General features: G+C 46.1%; 4 protein-coding genes across 6 annotated transcripts; all 4 read right to left on the bottom strand.

The window, feature by feature from the left end:
- Positions 1-352: 352 nt before the first annotated feature.
- On the bottom strand, positions 353-3,002 carry LOC136186942 (uncharacterized). Its single transcript, XM_065974431.1, has 2 exons — positions 842-3,002; positions 353-787 (listed from the first exon to the last, which is right to left on the bottom strand). The coding sequence occupies exons 1-2, from the start codon at positions 2,991-2,993 to the stop codon at positions 543-545; spliced, it is 2,397 nt and encodes a 798-aa protein (XP_065830503.1). The 5' UTR covers positions 2,994-3,002; the 3' UTR covers positions 353-542.
- Positions 3,003-3,162: 160 nt separating this feature from the next.
- On the bottom strand, positions 3,163-5,130 carry LOC136187067 (ribosome biogenesis protein BRX1 homolog). The gene is given in 12 exon segments (XM_065974579.1): positions 3,163-3,796; positions 3,849-3,923; positions 3,985-4,115; positions 4,165-4,215; positions 4,267-4,324; positions 4,326-4,335; positions 4,394-4,443; positions 4,496-4,517; positions 4,520-4,556; positions 4,612-4,655; positions 4,711-4,763; positions 4,820-5,130. Coding segments are annotated over 9 exon segments (408 nt in total). The 5' UTR covers positions 4,751-4,763; positions 4,820-5,130; the 3' UTR covers positions 3,163-3,796; positions 3,849-3,923; positions 3,985-4,019.
- A 167-nt stretch (positions 5,131-5,297) lies between these two features.
- Positions 5,298-7,826, bottom strand: LOC136187861 (uncharacterized). Of its 3 annotated transcripts, XM_065975581.1 has the most exons (9): positions 7,744-7,826; positions 7,508-7,565; positions 7,400-7,452; positions 7,313-7,346; positions 7,211-7,258; positions 7,034-7,150; positions 6,777-6,982; positions 6,345-6,720; positions 5,298-6,293 (listed from the first exon to the last, which is right to left on the bottom strand). In XM_065975581.1, exons 7-9 carry the CDS (start codon positions 6,958-6,960, stop codon positions 5,504-5,506), a joined length of 1,350 nt encoding a protein of 449 aa, XP_065831653.1. In that variant the 5' UTR covers positions 6,961-6,982; positions 7,034-7,150; positions 7,211-7,258; positions 7,313-7,346; positions 7,400-7,452; positions 7,508-7,565; positions 7,744-7,826; the 3' UTR covers positions 5,298-5,503. The 3 variants fall into 3 exon arrangements, with proteins under 3 accessions (XP_065831653.1, XP_065831655.1, XP_065831652.1); XM_065975583.1 differs by having other exon boundaries at positions 7,034-7,258; positions 7,329-7,346; XM_065975580.1 differs by having other exon boundaries at positions 7,039-7,258.
- A 16-nt stretch (positions 7,827-7,842) lies between these two features.
- On the bottom strand, positions 7,843-9,462 carry LOC136187863 (uncharacterized). The gene is made up of 3 exons (XM_065975584.1): positions 9,382-9,462; positions 8,958-9,324; positions 7,843-8,895 (listed from the first exon to the last, which is right to left on the bottom strand). The coding sequence occupies exons 1-3, from the start codon at positions 9,410-9,412 to the stop codon at positions 7,956-7,958; spliced, it is 1,338 nt and encodes a 445-aa protein (XP_065831656.1). The 5' UTR covers positions 9,413-9,462; the 3' UTR covers positions 7,843-7,955.
- Positions 9,463-17,721: the final 8,259 nt, after the last annotated feature.

Genomic DNA, 17,721 nt, shown 5'->3' on the forward strand with positions numbered 1-17,721 from the left:
GTATTCTTGTGCGCATGTCCATTTTTTTCGAAATAAAGGCCCGTTAATGTTGGCAGAGTTGTAGTTCCTCAGCAGAAAACTGCACTCTACATGTATAATACGTGTAAATGCAACAATTTGTAAACCATTCATTAATCGTACGTAGGAATCAAGCAATAGATTACCAGAATCGATTGCAACGATGGACAGTCAATAGTTTATACCGTTACCGTTATACAATCCGTGTCATACGACCGATCGGTCCCCTTGCTTCACGTGCTCAAGCGTCCGTTCGCGTATGCACACTACAAACATACTGTGATGGGGCCTGCTGGGAGTCTCCTGCTGGGTTCTTCAACGCTTTATTCCTCTGCAACCACACACCTCACGCGCAACACACATGCCACACACTCTCTGTCCCACACACACACACTATCCAATCACACAGTGTCCCAATACGTCACGTGCACATGCACATACACCTATAACTCATCACATGCCAAAACAACGTAACTTCTACACTTGACACAACTGCACTGAAACCCATATAACCCACCTAGAATTTAATCACTGTCCTCGCTAAGTAGCACGTACGGTAAGTCTCCTGACTCAAGACTTTCTACTATAAACCCTCTAAAAGAACTGTCACTATCATCGTCAAAATCTACAATAGTGCTCTCAAAGTTTGCTGCAATAATCTCATTACCTGAATTTTCCAGCTCACTTGAATAATTTGCCCTACTGCTGTCATCATCCACTTTTTCTGCGGTTTCGCCTTCATCGAATGAAGAATAATCTGTGTAGTGCCCTAACGCGAAGTTGCGAAGTCTCATAAAAAATATTTGTAGAAAATTATCCTTACATTCTACTATGGCGGTCTCGTCCTCCGAAGACGACTCGGTCGCTAAGACTACTGCCCTTGGTCGTCTTGAGGCTGTAGCAAGCTCCTTGCCTTTTCGCCTTTTCTCTCTACCTCTAGACGCTGCCAGAGGCGGTGACGCAACTTCCTGATCATCTGCACTCGTTCCAAACGCACCAGCCTGGTAAGTCAGGCTTTCTGTCCTCTGCTGGCGATCGTGCCTTTTCGCTTTTCTCTTCGTCCGAATGACTCTTCTTTTCTTGCACTCTACTGTGGCTTTCCGGTTGCTTTCAGTAATTCTTTTTTCATCCAGATTCTTGAAAGCAGCAATAGAAAATTTCCCTGGTGGAGTTTTCATTTCCTGCAGGAGCTGTGCGAAAACCTTGGAACCATGGTTGAACTGCGCTGCTGCAATTCTTGTACCAGCGAGAACCATCACCGGTCCACGATATTTACTCTTTGGGACATAACTCCAAACAGTACTATGAAACGATTCATTTGCATTTTGCGTATAACCGTCCTTGCACCTCTCTAGAAGATCTTCATTAGACAAACGCTGGAATATTGGAAGTAGTTCGTGATAAAAGCAATGAGGAAGGCATCTGCTTGGCTGGTATCTGTTTTCACCAGTTGCTTGATCGCTTTGCCAGCGACACCAGGAATCTTCTCCCTCTGGACAGTATTGGTGTTGGTCTGCGACTGAGTGAGGACAAGTGTCATGCTGGAAAACATGTCCTTCTGACGGGGTTTTGGTGCTTTGCTTGCAGCCAGTATCTTCTGCATTCCTCGGTAAACAGCTGTGGTAAAGTACAGCCAAGATGTCCTTCTTCATTCTTTCAACATTTCCCAAATTTCGCCTAATTGCGTAGCCGTAATATGTGCTCAGTCTGTTTATAGCCATCTTTGTCAGCCGACCACTTCCGCTAACGCGACCGAGGTCTTCCATCACAACTTTCTTGTTTGTATCCAACCAGTTTCTCAGGTTGGCACCCATTCGTTTGTGCACGTGGCCAACGCAATCAATCTTTTTCACTTCATGATCTTCACCATACATGTCCTTGACAAGGAAGTACGCCTTGGAGTCGCCATCACCGATAAATGTGGTGTAGCGCAAATTGTGTTTTTCAACGGATCGGCCAAAAATGTCTACAGCTCCTTGAGCTTCCATAGAGGCTGAAGATCCGTTGTAGTTTTTGCGGCAAATGGGAAGATGCTTGCGATACCAATCTAAGTAAACGACGGTGTCTTTGTCGACTCCACTTTCTTCCATGAGCTGGCAACTCTTACAGTAAGTACACAGCAATTGAAAGTCGATTACACGTCCGTTTAGAAGCGCTGCCTGCACACCGTAATGCGAAGAATATCCTCGCTTTGCCCATGTGCCGTCAAACGTTACAGCCGCGGATATAACTTCTCCATCCCGAGCGTTTTTTGATCTGCGATACTCTTGAACGGCGTGAGAGGCAGATTGTTGAAACACTGCGTCAGAAGCGTTCGAAATTGCGCTGACATGGTTGTTCCAGCTGTCTTGTGCGAGAAGCTTTGGCATATTGAAAATACCGCAGAATCGATGAAAATCGGCTCTACCACAACCCATCGACAGTGCGGCTAGGACTGCTCTGCGGTTTACATCGTGACTTTGTCCTCCTTGAGGGCCAGCTGATCGCACTTCTGATGTCGGGAATGCATGGCTGTTTTTACACGATTTGCAATGAAAGACTAGCTGCGAGCAGAAGCCCTTCCTTCTGCTGTAATCTTCTTTGATAGTGAAGTCGGCGCTGTGGCACGTTTTGCAGACCAAAAAGGCGGTCATTGCCTTTAGCAGAGTGGCAATGTTAACGATGCGATAATGAGGCTCGTCGAGCGCAGACGTATCTACGGATCCAGACTGAGACGCCGCTGTGGCTGTTTGGTTCCAAGCTGGTGGGACGGAGCTGAGTTTTGTAGCGGCTGCGGAACTACCAGCGATTTGAGACGGACCACCATCTGGTAGAGCACAGCTACCGGCTGGTTGAACCGAGCTAACAGCCGGCGGTATAAAAGCAGCCTGTGGAGGCGATACAGCGGCACGCGAGGCGATCAGGCCCTTCGCCTTCATGACTTGATATTGAGTGCCACGAAACCCCGCTCGCTTGGATTTGCGTTGTCTTGGCATTTTCAAGGAGTAGTACGTAAACGGAATGAGACTCTACACTCTTGGTCAAGCCCACAAGAATGTGGCGTCCCGTATTAACTAAGTAATCTCTCATATATCTATGCGCTAACTGTAGTTTGGAATCATGCGCACGGCTTCTCCTTGTGGTTAACGAGGAAGTCTTGTACGATAATATTGTAATTGTATGATAGACTAATGTTCTCGAAGAAATGGGCTAGATCTACTCGGGTAGCTAGCGCAGGTATGTGCGCGGCGAAAACGCCTTGAAAGTAGATCATGTCCAATAGATGCATTTTGATGGGCCGTTTGCACGTGCGCTAGCTATAGCTATAGACACGCAATGAGCAGAAAAGCCAAACCAGCTGTGGCCTACTGTACTGCATGTATCGACTATTCCGGCTTCTCTGTGGTGTCTCCAGGCAATGATGGCCGAACACCAGATCATGTGCAACCCTCAATCGAAACGGGCCGGAGCAGAGGCTTAGCTACGGCGTCTGTGAAACTTGAAAACTAGACGAACAAAGAAAGCAACTAGGGGCCGGACTCAGTCTCAGCCAATGACCTTGCGTTAATAATTAGCACGAGTTGGAAGCAAACTGTAGGGGCAAATTCTTCTGATTCGTATGATGCGCTGCCTTTGCATGACTCTTTTAGTTGAACGTTCGAAGTCGGCGTTAATGATGGCTACTCCACTGCTTTGTCAATGTCAGTTCGGTTTCCTTAAGTCTCTTCGAGCGAAGTACTTTCTGATCAAGTCTATCTCGCTGCTTTCGCTCCACTTTCAATTTGAGTCTTCGTCGATGCTAGCAAGAACATTATTCAATCAAATAATCACATCTCTTCATTCGAGAAAACCTCATTAGGTGACACGTAGTGAGGATTCTCATACAGCGTAACTCCACCGAAGCACCCAGAAAATATTCAACCAAACTAAGAACAAATCGAGGTCCTAAAGATGCAATTAAATCACCGATTAACTGACTTCCTTTACCTATTTTATTTCAATTAGGGACCAAGTCTCCTCTACTATCGAAACCATATCATATTATTTGAAATGGCAAAGTTTAAGACGTGATCTATAAAAGGCTTGCCCTTTGGATGACTACAAGGAGCGCCAAAGATCTAAACATAGAATATTAATAAGAGATAGTTAGTGCCAATGTTGTGCCACTTGTTTGAATAATTCTATCAGAAGAGAGAAATGAGGAGTTTCCGCAAATTTCTGAATTTCAAAATTTGTATTGAATTAACTGCAGGAATCTACTTCACTTGCATCGTCAAATGACAAAAGGAGTCGAGAGCCTTTGAGGCAGTTTCCTGTCAACTTCAGCCATCGTGTGAACTAAATTACTATCAAATCATTTTCAATGGCCTGAGCCTAGCTGAAAGTAAAGTCCTACTGTTTTCAACGAGAAATTTAGCAGACGGACCGTGTGGAGTCTGAGACAACCTTGAGAGGCATCAAAGTGATTTTCTAATGAAAAATTCAATTTAGCAATTACCATAGAAAGCAATCTTCCTTTGTAGGAAAATGCACTTGTTGCAGTTGTTTAGGTCACAAACCTAGACTCGTCAAGACAAAAGATGTCAATGAAAATAGTTCACTAATGATTCCCACCTCGTTCACAACAAACAGCTTATCCTTTCTATGAAGCTTAGCGTCTGAAAAGACGTTGAAAAAAAAACAAGATATATTAGCGACATTCGATGAAAAGACCTGCTTTCGAATGAGGAAAAAGTAAACGAAGATCGTTCATCAAATGGCGAGGTCTGCAGTGCACGTGTTTTTTTGCACAGCTGATGCAAACTCTTCTGCTCTTTCAAACCTGTGCGTGATTCCACCGGCGCAGAAAATGAGAACGCGCTGTTTATTTGTCCAAATTCAAACAATAGAAATAATGAAGAGAGAGTGCGCGGGATGGCTGATGACAGAGCTCTTCCCTGCCACAATAACTAGCCTACAAAACCATCTCTATCTATATTGGCCGTAAAGTTGTCGCCTCGAGGCTCCTCAAGGCTCCCAGGACGGCGATTCGCCGTTGCGTACAGTGCAGCTGATATTACGAGCGACTGACTAATACACGCGTTGATACTACCTTCTTGGCTCCCTGTTCGTCCTTGTCAGCCTCGTCCTTCCCTGAAGAACGACGGCGTTTCTTCATTATGGGTCACGTGGAGCGCTAAGAACCCCGTATACTTTAGAGAAAATGATTTGCTTCGATCATTGATTAGTGATTTTGTTCAATACAAAGGTTTTGCTAAAATAAACATATCATTTTTAAATATGTATTGAGCCAGTCTCTGATCCACTTTACCATAGATCTACAGTATGATTGGTACAGTAAAGAAATTAATGTTGGCAGAGTTGCAGTTCATCAGCAGAAAACTGCACTCTATAATACCTTTAAATGCAACAATTTGGAAACCATTTCCAACTGTAATTATAAACACATGACGAACGTGACCAGCAGGGACGTACACAGCGCAATTATTTGAATACTGTTATTGACTCACATGCAGGCGCTGAAGTCAGTAGCCAACCTCGGCATACGTAGAGTTGCCTCGACGCCCTTCACCCTCTCCAAAATCGCTGCGAAGTGACTCGCTCTTAGCCTCCTGAATTCCTTTGTAACCATTAGTTGGCTTTGACTCGCAAAGTAATGGGCCACGGACCGTTGGTGGACTTTCGGGTGAGGGTCTTTCGGGTGGAGGTCTATCTTGGCACAGACCAAGCATCGGGTCTTGTCTTTCTTCTTTGATTTTCGGCCTCTCTTACAGAGAACTACAAAAACAACTGTTACTAAAATGACCACACCGATAATAGCTAATGCAACGGCATAAGCTGGCCATCCAGAGGCTAACGGACGTATGTTTTCATGACACAATTTTGCAGTTAGTAAAGTAATAGTCAAGTTCTCTACCCCATTGCAGTCTCCAATCACTGAAAGAACATCATGGCTGCTTTTGCTTAGCTCAAGTTTGGGCGAATTTGAGTTGCATAGAAACTTGAGCGTCAGGTTTATTACTCTTGTCTGCGAATTGGAGCAACAGCGAACTTGGCCAAAAGGCAATTGGAATCCACCGCTCAGACCATTCGTTGCATTGGTTAGATAGACTTCGTCAGCGTCAGAAACTCGCTCTCCTATTTCAATACAGTCATCGAGACCCTTGTTCACGGCGAGAATAGGTGAATTGCTGAGAGGGCATGTCAAATTCTTAACGCTGCCACACAAATCTGCAAACATCTCATATTGAACGGAACTTTCACCTTGCACATTGTTGGATAGCAATATTTGTTCGCTGCATACAAAAAAAGCATACAGCTCAATTGGCTAAACGTTCTGTCCCTACCTTATGCCTAAATCAACTGCGACTTCATTTCCCCAAACTACTCTGTTACGAGAGCACTCGAAATAAGCCGCACCGCTATTTGATAGCTCATTTTTCTGTCGTTCACTGAAATGAGGCCGTGCATTGCTTGATTGAGTTGTCTCGTGCCGTGGACAATCAATTTGTCGTCGCTTTTGATTGTCAGTGGGACATTGCGAAAGATCGCTTGTGCAGTAAGCAGATTTGGAGATACGGCTCCCGGTGCAAAACGTGCACGTGCCACAAGGATCTGAGACGCAAGCATAGCAAAGTGACGTCGATGTAGAGTCGTACGGAGGACGGTTATAGTCAGTGCAGGCCGATTCGGCCGAGGCCCATCCAATGAAGAAGGCAAACACTAGCGAAAGAACGATCGCGTTATACGTTCCGCGACTCATTTTCCATCTCGCTCACCCAAAACAAATAGCCGCTGATGATTACCTGACATCGGAATCGGAAGGGAAGAATCAAAAGCCGAACCTTTCGTTCGAGATACAGTAGCTCCAACTGAATACTCGCGATGACACAGCTTTCGATGACACAGCTTCCCCGGAGAATAAGGCGCGCGTGCCGCGGGACTTCCCCGTTCCCCCCGCATCGCAAGTCTCCAAAGTCATCAACTAAAGTAGCTCGATTAGGCATGATTAAAATGTACCAGAGAGAATTCCTACGCCACGTTTAGCTAAATCTTCAAGTCCCCCTTTATCAATGCATTAGTTGCTCTGCTTCAAAGTTGCTCAGTGGTTTCGGCTTCTTGCCGAACTTTGTTGAAAAGAAATATTTCTTGGCTACATGCGAACAAGGCAGATAACATTAATTAATAAAGCTTTATTAACGTCGTGTTGTACACTTATCTGGACAGATTTACACTTGTTGCAGTTCTTTAGGTCACAAACCTAGGCTCATCAATAAAGACGATGCCAAAAACACGTTTCACTAAAGATTCGCACTTCGTTCACAACATACAGCTATGAAGCTTAGTGTCTGAAAAGACATTGAAAAAAACGAGATATAATATAGATATTCGACGGAAAGACCTGCTTTTGAATGAGGAAGAAGTAAACGAAGGTCGCCCATCAAATTGCGAGGTCTGCAGTGTACGTGTTTTTTGCACAGCTGACGAAAACTCTTATGCTCTTTCAAACCAGCTGTGCGTGATTCCTCTGGCGCAACGAAGTTCTGAGAACGCGTCGTCCATCGAGGCTAGATAAATCAAAAACAATAACAAATCTGCCATAAAAAGGCAGCGGAATGACAGAGGGTTCTCGCACTGCATAGGAAGCTGATCTACGCATACTGCCATAGGCAGAGCCAATTTGCCGGCGTGTAGCCGATGATACAAGCCGAACGACTAGTACGAACATTCCCACACTCTTCTTACCCTCTTGGGTCCCTCTTCGTCCCTGCCAGCCTCGTCCTGATCCCTCTCCAAAGAACGACGACGACGTTTCTGTCACGTGTCGCGTGGAGCGTGTAAAACTCCCGTATACGCAATTTTTTCGAGCTAAAAATAAGCCAAGCAACAGCGCATAGTACTGCACCCAAATAACTACACAAATTAAACTACACATGTGTATACAAATAGCAGCAGTGTCACTGATACTGTACTGGCTGCCGTGGTGAGTGGTCATCATACCACGTGGAGTCCGGTCCGGGTCGATCGCATTCGAATTCACCACGGGGTTCGAATTCACTATCCGGGTCACTCGTTCTTTTATTAGTACTTGGTGGCTTGGAGTACAACTGCTCGGGTTTCGTTGCCTTCCGTGTCTCTACTACTGGTACTTCCTCCTCCATCTCGATATCATTGATTTCCTTTATCTCTGCATGTTCCTCGTCTACATCCTTCCGTGTCTCTACTGGTACTTCCTCATCCATCTCGATATCATTGATTTCCTTTATCTCTGCCTGTTCTACTACGCTAATTTTTGGTGGCTTCGAGCGGGTTTTCGTTGAATTCGGAACAAGCCGCTCTGTCTCTCCGCTATTGTTTGATTTATTTCGTAGTTTTAACCAAATCCGTATTGTACTGACTACCAACAACCATCCGAGACAGCTTACTGTTATAGAAACAGCAAGAACCCTATTAGCCAGACCAGAGGTTACAGGCCTGATGTTTTCAGGGCACAATTTTTTAGTTAGTAGAATAATAGTTAAGTTCTTCATCCCATCGCAGTCTCCAATCTCTGAAAGAACATCAAGGCTATTTTCACTTAGCTCAAGATCAGGCGAGTTTGAGTTGCATAAAAACTCAAGCGTCAGGTTTACTTCTCTTGCCTGCGAGTTGGAGCAACAGCGAACTTGGCCAAAATTTAATTGGAATCCGCCGCTCAGACCTTCAGTCGCATTATTAAGATGGACTTCGTCAGATTCCTTCTCTCCAATTTCAATACAGTCCTTGCCTACGGCAAGAATAGGTGAACTGCTGAGAGGACATTTTGAATTCTGAACGCTGCCACATAGGTTTGAAAACAGCTCATATGGCACAGGATTTTCGCCTTGCCGCAATTCGTCAGACAGCAAAATTTGTTTGCTACATACAAACAAGGCAGATATATAGGCAAAACGTCATTTATCTAAACGTTTTGTCCTTACTTTATGCCTAGATCAGCTGCAGCTTCCTTTTCTAGTACTAAATATACTCTGTTATGAGAACAGTCAAAGTGAGCCGTTCCATTTTTCTGTTGTTTATTGACTTCGTTTCGTACACTACTTGGACTTGATTGAATCGTCTCCTGTCGTGGGCAATCAATTTGTTGTTGCTTTTGATTGTCCAATGGACACTGCGAAAGATCGCTGGTGCAGTAAGCAGATTTGGAGATGCCTTCAGTGCAAAAAATGCAGATGTGGCAAGGATCCGAGACGCAACCATGGCAAAGTGACGTTGAAGTAGAGTTGTACGGATAGCGGTTATAATCGTCGCACGCCGATTCGGACACGCCCAAACCAATACAGGAAATGGCTAGAAAAAGAAAAAAGAACGACATTCAAAACTGCGTCTGAGTCATCGCATACTCACTCAAAGCAAATAGCCACTGACGAATAAACATCGAGGCCTCAGAGTATTGTTTGCAGAACAAAATAGGCGTGGCAATGAGTGAGCAGCTTCGGGGGGCTCGAGACGCGCGTGCGTGAGCGGGGAATTCCCAGAAAAATTATTCATTAACAGTTAAATCTCAGAGATGCTATTCGCTACGAAAACGGGCCTGAAATAATCAGGATGTGGCGATTTTGGCTTCTCCCGTTTCTTGGTGGGCACAAGGTTAACTACGCAAACGAAGCGGTGAATCTTTTGGCCAACCTCGCGGCTGATTGGTCTCCAACTGTTGCCTACGTTCACACTAACTTTCGCACGGTCAATATGTCAGGGAGGAAAGGAGGAGGGAAGCCAATTGACCAGCTAGTTGAGCACTACAATTTGTAAGTCCTCTCTTAGTGCTGTTTTGATAACGGAAAATGTTCGTTCAGGCTTATCAAGAATACGGTGCGCTCTAGTGGGGCGAATCTAACAAAAGCTCACGTAGCTTTGGTCTCCAAAGTAGCGTACCATCTCTTGGAGGCCGACAGAGAATGCGAAACGTCACTAGGGATCTACAGACCTGCTAAGCACACGACCACTTCTTCAGAAAACGACATTTCAAGAATAGTTACCCTTCTGAACGATTCAGGAGTTGCACAGTTGAAAGAGCAAAGACAGTCTTCGTCGCACGGATTTTCTGACCCCAGAAGGCTAGGCATAAGAAAGGTAGAGGAGGGATGGCTTAGGAAATACCTGCAGAAGGAAGAATTCGACGTTCCCACAGCAACCCACGAAATCCCTAGGAGAAATATTGAGAATATAGAGGATTTCATCGAATTGTAACTCTCTTTTGTTATTGATCTTATAGATAAACACACTAGCAATGATCGTGCTCTATTGAATTTTCTGGAAAATGAAGTGCTTGAAACAACGATGCCGCAAAGGGCTTTTGAACACCAGGAATTCTCTCTGCGTCAGAAACGGTACGGATACTGGAACTGACGTCTATTATCTTTTCTAGCAGCGCGTTGCTTGCAACTCCTTCCACTCCTAAGGAGAACATCCGGTGGGCTTCAGCTTCTCGTCGTCTCCACGAAGCAGTCGACGAGCCAGAAGGTTCCTCATGTAAGTAGAAACTTGGATTTTTACTTGAGGCTGCTGGTCGTTCTGGCCACGGTGTATTCGGCGTTTTCTAGGCCTCGTTTTTGGGTAAACAAACAATTTGTTAGGATCGTCTTGATCAAAGTCACAGTGGTAGCAACAGGGAAAGCCTCTCTGGCTATCAGCGTTGTAGGACGAATCAAGCAGTCGGCGGAAGCGTGCTCGGATACATTGTTTACTGGTAATTAGGGTTGATACGGACGAATCGACAGTCTTTCCTCTTAGACTCAGCGACTTGTATAACAGGACGCAGGTGGACGACTTACCATCTCTTCCAGCTCTCCCAAACATTTGGTAAACTTCCATTACTGAACGTGGGACGCCATAGTAGAGCACCAGCCGAACATCACTCACGTCGATACCCTTGAACATATATTAAGGTTCACGAAAACATTATCAGATGGTTCTGGTACCATTCCAAATCCTATAGTGGCGATAACCACTGTCACTTTTCCTGCCCGGAAATCTTCCTCTGTTTGTCGTTTAGTCCCGTATGTAAGAGAGGAGTGGTGAATGGCAACTTTTCCAGACCAGCAGAGTATCTCCCAGAGAGTCGTAGCTAATGCCTTTGTTCCAACATAGATTATGGTTTTCACACTTCGATCCTCTCGAAGCATGGTCGTAATTGGCTCCAGTGTTGCCTATCAGTAATAGTTTGAAACAGTCCGCCTAGAAAAATGTACAACACCGTACCTCGTCATTGATCTTCATTGATAAGAACATAAAAAACAAATTCGGACGATTCAGAGGCTTTTCTATGAACACTGGGTGGACCATGTTCAACTTTGTCCTAACGTCCTTTAATTGAGGTCGTGTAATTGTGGCTGTAAGAATCATGATGGGGCAGTTGCAGTGAGACCTCACAGACCCAATTTTGCAATAATTCGGTCGAAAATTGGCCCTAGCATCATAGAGTTACAATAGTAAAGTGATGACTCTCTCTAATATGGCGCTATATCAGGGTCAAAAATAGTGCGCATGTATTCATGAATGATGAATAGGTTTACTCATGAATGATGAGTGAGTTATTCATCAATGATGAATAAGTTATTCATGAATGATGAATAAACATTGATGAATGATGAATAAACATTGATGAATTATGATTAAGTTATTCATGAATGATGAATAAACATTGATGAATCATGAATAAACATTGATGAATGATGAATAACCTATTCATGAATGATGAATAAACATTGATGAATGATGAATAACCTATTCATGAATGATGAATAAGCATTGATGAATGATGAATAAACATTGATGAATGATGAATAAACATTGATGAATGATGAATAAGTTATTCGTGAATGATGAAATGATGAATAAACATTGATGAATGATGAATAACCTATTCATGAATGATGAATAAGCATTGATGAATGATGAATAAACATTGATGAATGATGAGTAAGTTATTTATTGTTTGTCATTACTTTGTCACGTAGAGATTGACGTCATTTTAGGCGTTGGCTATAACTTAATTTGGCATTCTGAAGCAAAATTAGGCGTTGGCCAATTTCATACATGGTGTGTTGATGACGTGGTACCTTTTTCAACCAATGGTACAGAGTGTTGCGTAAGCGGCCCGGACGTCCCGTACGAATATTCGCTAGCTTTTCTCTTTCGCCTTTACTCGTCGTGGTATCTCTTCGTTAAAGTATGGTTTGTACATGATTCGCCATGCCTCTGCTTAATTCATGTAGCTTGAATTAGGAAATACGTACCACGAAGAGTGAACGCGAAAGTAAACGAACGGCGAAAATACGTCACTTACGCAACACTCCGTACGATTGGTCAACAAAGCCAAAGCAAACACGCGATCAACATACCATGTAAGAAATTGCCTAACGCCTAATAATAAGTCAGAATTGCCAAAGTAGGAAATGACCAACGCCTAAAATGACGTCAATCCCGGCGTGAAAAAGTAATGACAAACGACGATGTACACTAATGAATGTTTTTTCATCATTCATGAATAGACTATTCATCATTCATGAATAACTTATTCATCATTCATCAATGTTTTATTCGTCATTCATCAATGCCTATTCATCATTCATCAATGTTTATTCATCATTCATCAATGCTTATTCATCATTCATGAATAGGTTATTCATCATTCATGAATAGGTTATTCATCATTCATGAATAGGTTATTTATCATTCATGAATAGACTATTCGTCATTCATCAATGTTTATTCATCATTCATCAATGTTTATTCATCATTCATCAATGTTTATTCATCATTCATCAATGTTTATTCATCATTCATCATTCATCAATGTTTATTCATCATTCATCAATGTTTATTCATCATTCATCAATGTTTATTCATCATTCATAAATAGGTTATTCATCATTCATCAATGTTTATTCATCATTCATCAATGTTTATTCATCATTCATGAATAACTTATTCATCATTGATGAATAACTCACTCATCATTCATGAGTAAACCTATTCATCATTCATGAATACATGCGCACTATTTTTGACCCTGATATAGCGCCATACTCTAACCATTCAGTCACACAATGGGCTTCGTCAACTGCAATCAGCTTCACTCGATCTCCTACTCTGGTGCGCATAAGGGTTAGCCACTTTGAGCTTACAACGCACTCGGGTGATAGATAAACTATAACAAATTGAGAGGTATAAAAATGAATGAGTTTAGTATATAAATTACAGTATTGGCAGCAATTCAGAACACACTCAGGAATTTCCTCCAATTGGGAAACAGATACACACGACACTGCACTCAGTCCCAATGTCTGGAGTTTGGCTACCTGGAAAAACGGTTGGGTATAGCAAGTGCAAATTTAAAATGTAGGTTTTTCACCTGTTCTATCATTAGCGCATGCAATGGGCTGACGATAAGGCAGCACGATGAAGGCCCGCATAGCAAAGGTGGCAGTTGATAGCAAAGGGATTTACCACCGGCAGTAGTCAGCTTGACCACAACATCTTTGCCATCCGCTACTGCTTCAATCGCTTCTAGCTGTCCGTCGCGAAACGACTGGAGACCGAAGACTTCCCTAAGAAGCCGTGTTGCTTTACGCGATACGCTTTCAGCCATGTTCGAGACGCGCGCGATCGTTTGAAAAGGTCAACTTTATTAGCACTTATCAGAGAGGCGTCACATCCTACCGCGTCATACCAACCGCACCCCCAAAAGGGGGCACCACGTGATTTTCCAGATACCAGGCCCTTCTCCCCTCCCGTGGACATACGGGAGAGCAGGGAGAAGGGCCTGGCGAACGCGAGGCTAGCTGGTTGCCACAGATCGAACAAGCTGCCTCGGTGGATTGCCGAGTAAAAGAAGAAAATGAGAGGTGCTAGGTCGTCCAGAAAGAACCGGAGAGCTAAATATTCGTAATCTTTGCAAAGATCAAACTTCGCCAAGACTCTCTCGAATGAGCTTCCAGCCTCCAATTACGGCTGAAAGCAAAGTGGACATTCTCTCATGGTGTGGTTTTTTGAGCAAAACTTTTCTTTTCCCGAAAATATCTTTGAAAGTTCTGTTGAAAAGAGCAGTAAATGTCAGTGTTGGCTGTAGCTCTAATTTATTTATACTCGTTCTTTCAAAAATAGGATGGTACAGTGCAAAGAGGTTTTCAAGAGCGTTGAGATATATATGAGAAGGCCCTAGAAGCGGAAGCAAGGAGTCAATAGCAGGATCTTCTACATACTGAAAGACACTCAGTTAGCTTCAGGTGCAATAAAAGAAGTAATTCAAAAGGTCTAGAATTATTACCTTTGCAATGATTTTCTTTTGAAAGTGAAAGGTTGGATAATCCCCTAGTGAGGCGACGACATTTTCATTTAGGTATCTGCCGGCTAAAACTTATAATTTGGTAAATAAGCTATATAATGTTTTACTGTTTTAGAGCTGGTTGAATACGGAGAGCGCTGTCCAAAACTGTTTTGTAATCTCGAAGAGATTTTAGGCTTTGATGCGTCTCACTTATCAGCCGAGAGCTTTTCAGCATGTCGAGGTCCCTCTGAGTCGGAGACGTGTAGCACCTTGCGGTATATAGGAGCACCATCACGTTAGTTTTACACTCACTAATTTAGCGCACCTTAGATTAATGAGGGATGTTTGAATGTGATCGATGTCAAGACAACGAAAATCGGAAGGAAGGAAGTTCAGCCACGTTTGGTGACAGTAATGTTGTAAAAACGGGGAGAAATGATCCAAGACTCTTCCATGTTGATAATTCCTTGCTCTGCAGATCTGAAGGCCAGTAATGAGGCGAACTCTGCTTCGGAAGGCACGGTATAGTTTCATGGACATCGATGACACAGGTTGCCATGTGGATAGCTGTCGACGTTTCAGCGGACGTCGGTCGCTGAATCGTGTGCACCACGTGGAAATCGTCCACAATTAGCAAGACCAACTTATGTTTGCTTCTGGCCGTCTGGATGTACGAATCGACGTGCTTAGCGTTGTCTCCTGCGAGCTCCTGTATGAACCGGCGAATAGTCTTTGGGTGGCCGCTTATTCCCATGACACGCCCACACTCCAAGGCAGCCTCCGAGCATCCCGAGAGAGACAACGTTGAGCGTTTGAGCGGTGCTACGCAAACAAAATATGCGCTTGTAGCATGGTTTTGTCCAGGCACCTTCCTCGATTTTCTGCCGGGTCCCCCGCCGAGGCAACCTGGCCAGCAGGGGTAGCAGCAACAGCAGCAACAACAACAACAACAACGGCAGCGGCAACAGAAGCAGCCGCAGCAGCAGCCGCAGCAACCGCAGCAGCAACAACTGCGGCAACAGGCGCAGCAGAATCTTCAACAGCAACGTCAGGGTCCGCTGCAACAACCTCCGCAGCAGCAACTACAGCAGCAGCAGCAGCAGCAGGTGCAACGGCAGAACCCGCCACAGCCACAACAGCAGCAGCAGCCCCAGAACGGGACGCTGCCACCGCCGCAGCAGCGGCTGGGGGGAGTACCGGTGGTTAACCCGGTACCGGGTCTCCTCCAAGGTCTTCGCATCGAGCAAGCGGCACCTCTGGCGCAGCCGATTGAGCAGCCGGAGCCGCTGGAATAGGATCTCGCGTGACTCGAAGCGTTTATGCCGCTAGCTAAGAAGCCTCGCCGCGCAGCGCCACCGTTCTCGCTCGGATCGTCACTGAGAGTGGTTCCGGGACGCGTGGTGGCAAAAATTGCAGCCCGCGAGTACGTAGACCTAGCGGAATTGCTGCCAGATAATGCAAAGCTGCTGCGGCTTGAGCTCAGGTGAGCGGGAAAGGTGGCTCGCCCCCGGCTCCGGATCGAGGGCGCCCCTGCGGCGCATCGCATCAGTGTTGCAATGGGTCCAGGCGTTTGCGACGTTTGCCATGGTTGAAGTAGCCCTGCACCCGAGCCGAGCAAGCGAAATGTTGGGATACATCAGGTTGATCGTTCGCATGGCTGAAACGTCGAGGCCGGGCGGTTGCTATGACAAGTTCTTCCGCCAGAAGGCGACGGCGGAACCGCACCTGTCGTAGACGAAGAAAGACACCGACATTTTCACGTCCTTCGTCATCGCCCCGGAGGGGCTGGCATGCACGAATTGCGGAGCAAGCGACCATAAAACGGCGGACTGCGCCTTACGCACCAATAAATCAATCGCGTTGGCGAGATCGGCAGGCAAGCGCAATCGCGACGTTTTGCCGACTCTTCAACTACACGTCGGGAGGCTGCCGTTTTGGCGCGAACTGCATCTATCGTCACGCGTACGCGAAGTGCGGAAAAGACATCGCGCGGCCGACAGCAAGTCGCCCGGAACGCAAAAGCCAACCCTGCAGGGGAAGCAGGCACCGTCGCCCTCAGCCGCAGCTGTAGGCCCACGGAATAGGACAAACGCGTCGCTCACTTGTTGGGTTGGCCGGGGTTGCCGCATGGCGCGAGTAGAGACGCGGGTCGTTGTCTAATTAGTGCAGTAAAGGTTGTTATTGTGCTAGATTTGTGCGGTCTTTCGGCGGAAGTGCATCGCTTTTGGCCGACATTGGAAGCGTTAGAGGGAGCAAACGCAACAGCGACTCCGCGCTCGGAGGTTTGGGTGGCGTCATCGTCGCCGGTGATGCCCGAGGCGTGGGTGGTAGCTATGCAGCACCATCCGGACCAGCGCTTCGCGACATGGCTGAGACGCGGACTAATCAAGGGTTTCAGGATTGGCTACGGCGGTCCGGCAGTCTCGCGAACCCGAGCGGGGCGCAATCTCCCGTCGGCGCGCAAACATCCAGCGGTGGTAGACGACTACCAAGCGAAGGAGATTGTGGCTGGCCGATTAGTGGGCCCGGTCCCGGCTGATCAGATGCGTCTGGTACGTTTGGGGTGATTCCCAAGGCGAGCCAGCCGGGGAAATTGCGGCTGATTGTGGATCTGTCGTCTCCACGGGGTCACAGCGTCAACGACGGTATCTGTCCGGAGTGGTGCACAACTCGATACATTCGCGTGGAGGACGCCGTTCGACGCTGCTTAGAACTGGGCACGGGTGCAATGTTGGCCTAGCTCGACATCAAGAGCGCCTACCGCATAATCCCCGTGCACCCGGCAGACCGGCATCTTCTAGGCGTCAGCTGGCGCGGGGAGGTGTACGTAGACACAGTACTGCCGTTTGTGTTGCGCTCGGCGCCAGCAATTTTTTCGACGGTGGCCGACGCGTTGCTGTGGATCATGTTCCAGCGAGGCGTTCAAGGCGGCATGCATTACCTGGACAATTTTCTATTCATTGGGAGTCCTCAATCGTCGGACTGCGGGGAGCAGCTGCAAACCGCGCTGCAGGCATGCGAGGAACTCAAGGACGACCGGCGGCGGATACCCGACTCCCCATCACACCCGTAATCTTGCGTCAGCTGCGGTCGATATGGGGGCAAACCCCGCCTCGTTGGGATTTGGCGATGCTGTGGGCAGCGTGCACGGTGGCATTCTTCGGTTTTATGCGCGCGGGCGAGTTCATCGTTCCGTCGGCGGCGGCATACGACAGAGAGCGTCACCTCTCGCCGGAGGATGTGTCGGCGGACTCGGTAAGCGATACGTCCTTCGTCAAGGTTTGCATCAAGCAGTCAAAAACGGATCCGTTTTGCCGCGGAGTATCAATTGTGCTAGGACGCACACAGACAGATTTGTGTCCGGTCGAAGCGTTACTGACCTACCTGGCTCGTCGCGGGTTCCAACAAGGCCCGCT

Source organism: Oscarella lobularis, chromosome 5, assembly GCF_947507565.1.
Source record: "Oscarella lobularis chromosome 5, ooOscLobu1.1, whole genome shotgun sequence".
NCBI lineage: Eukaryota > Metazoa > Porifera > Homoscleromorpha > Homosclerophorida > Oscarellidae > Oscarella > Oscarella lobularis.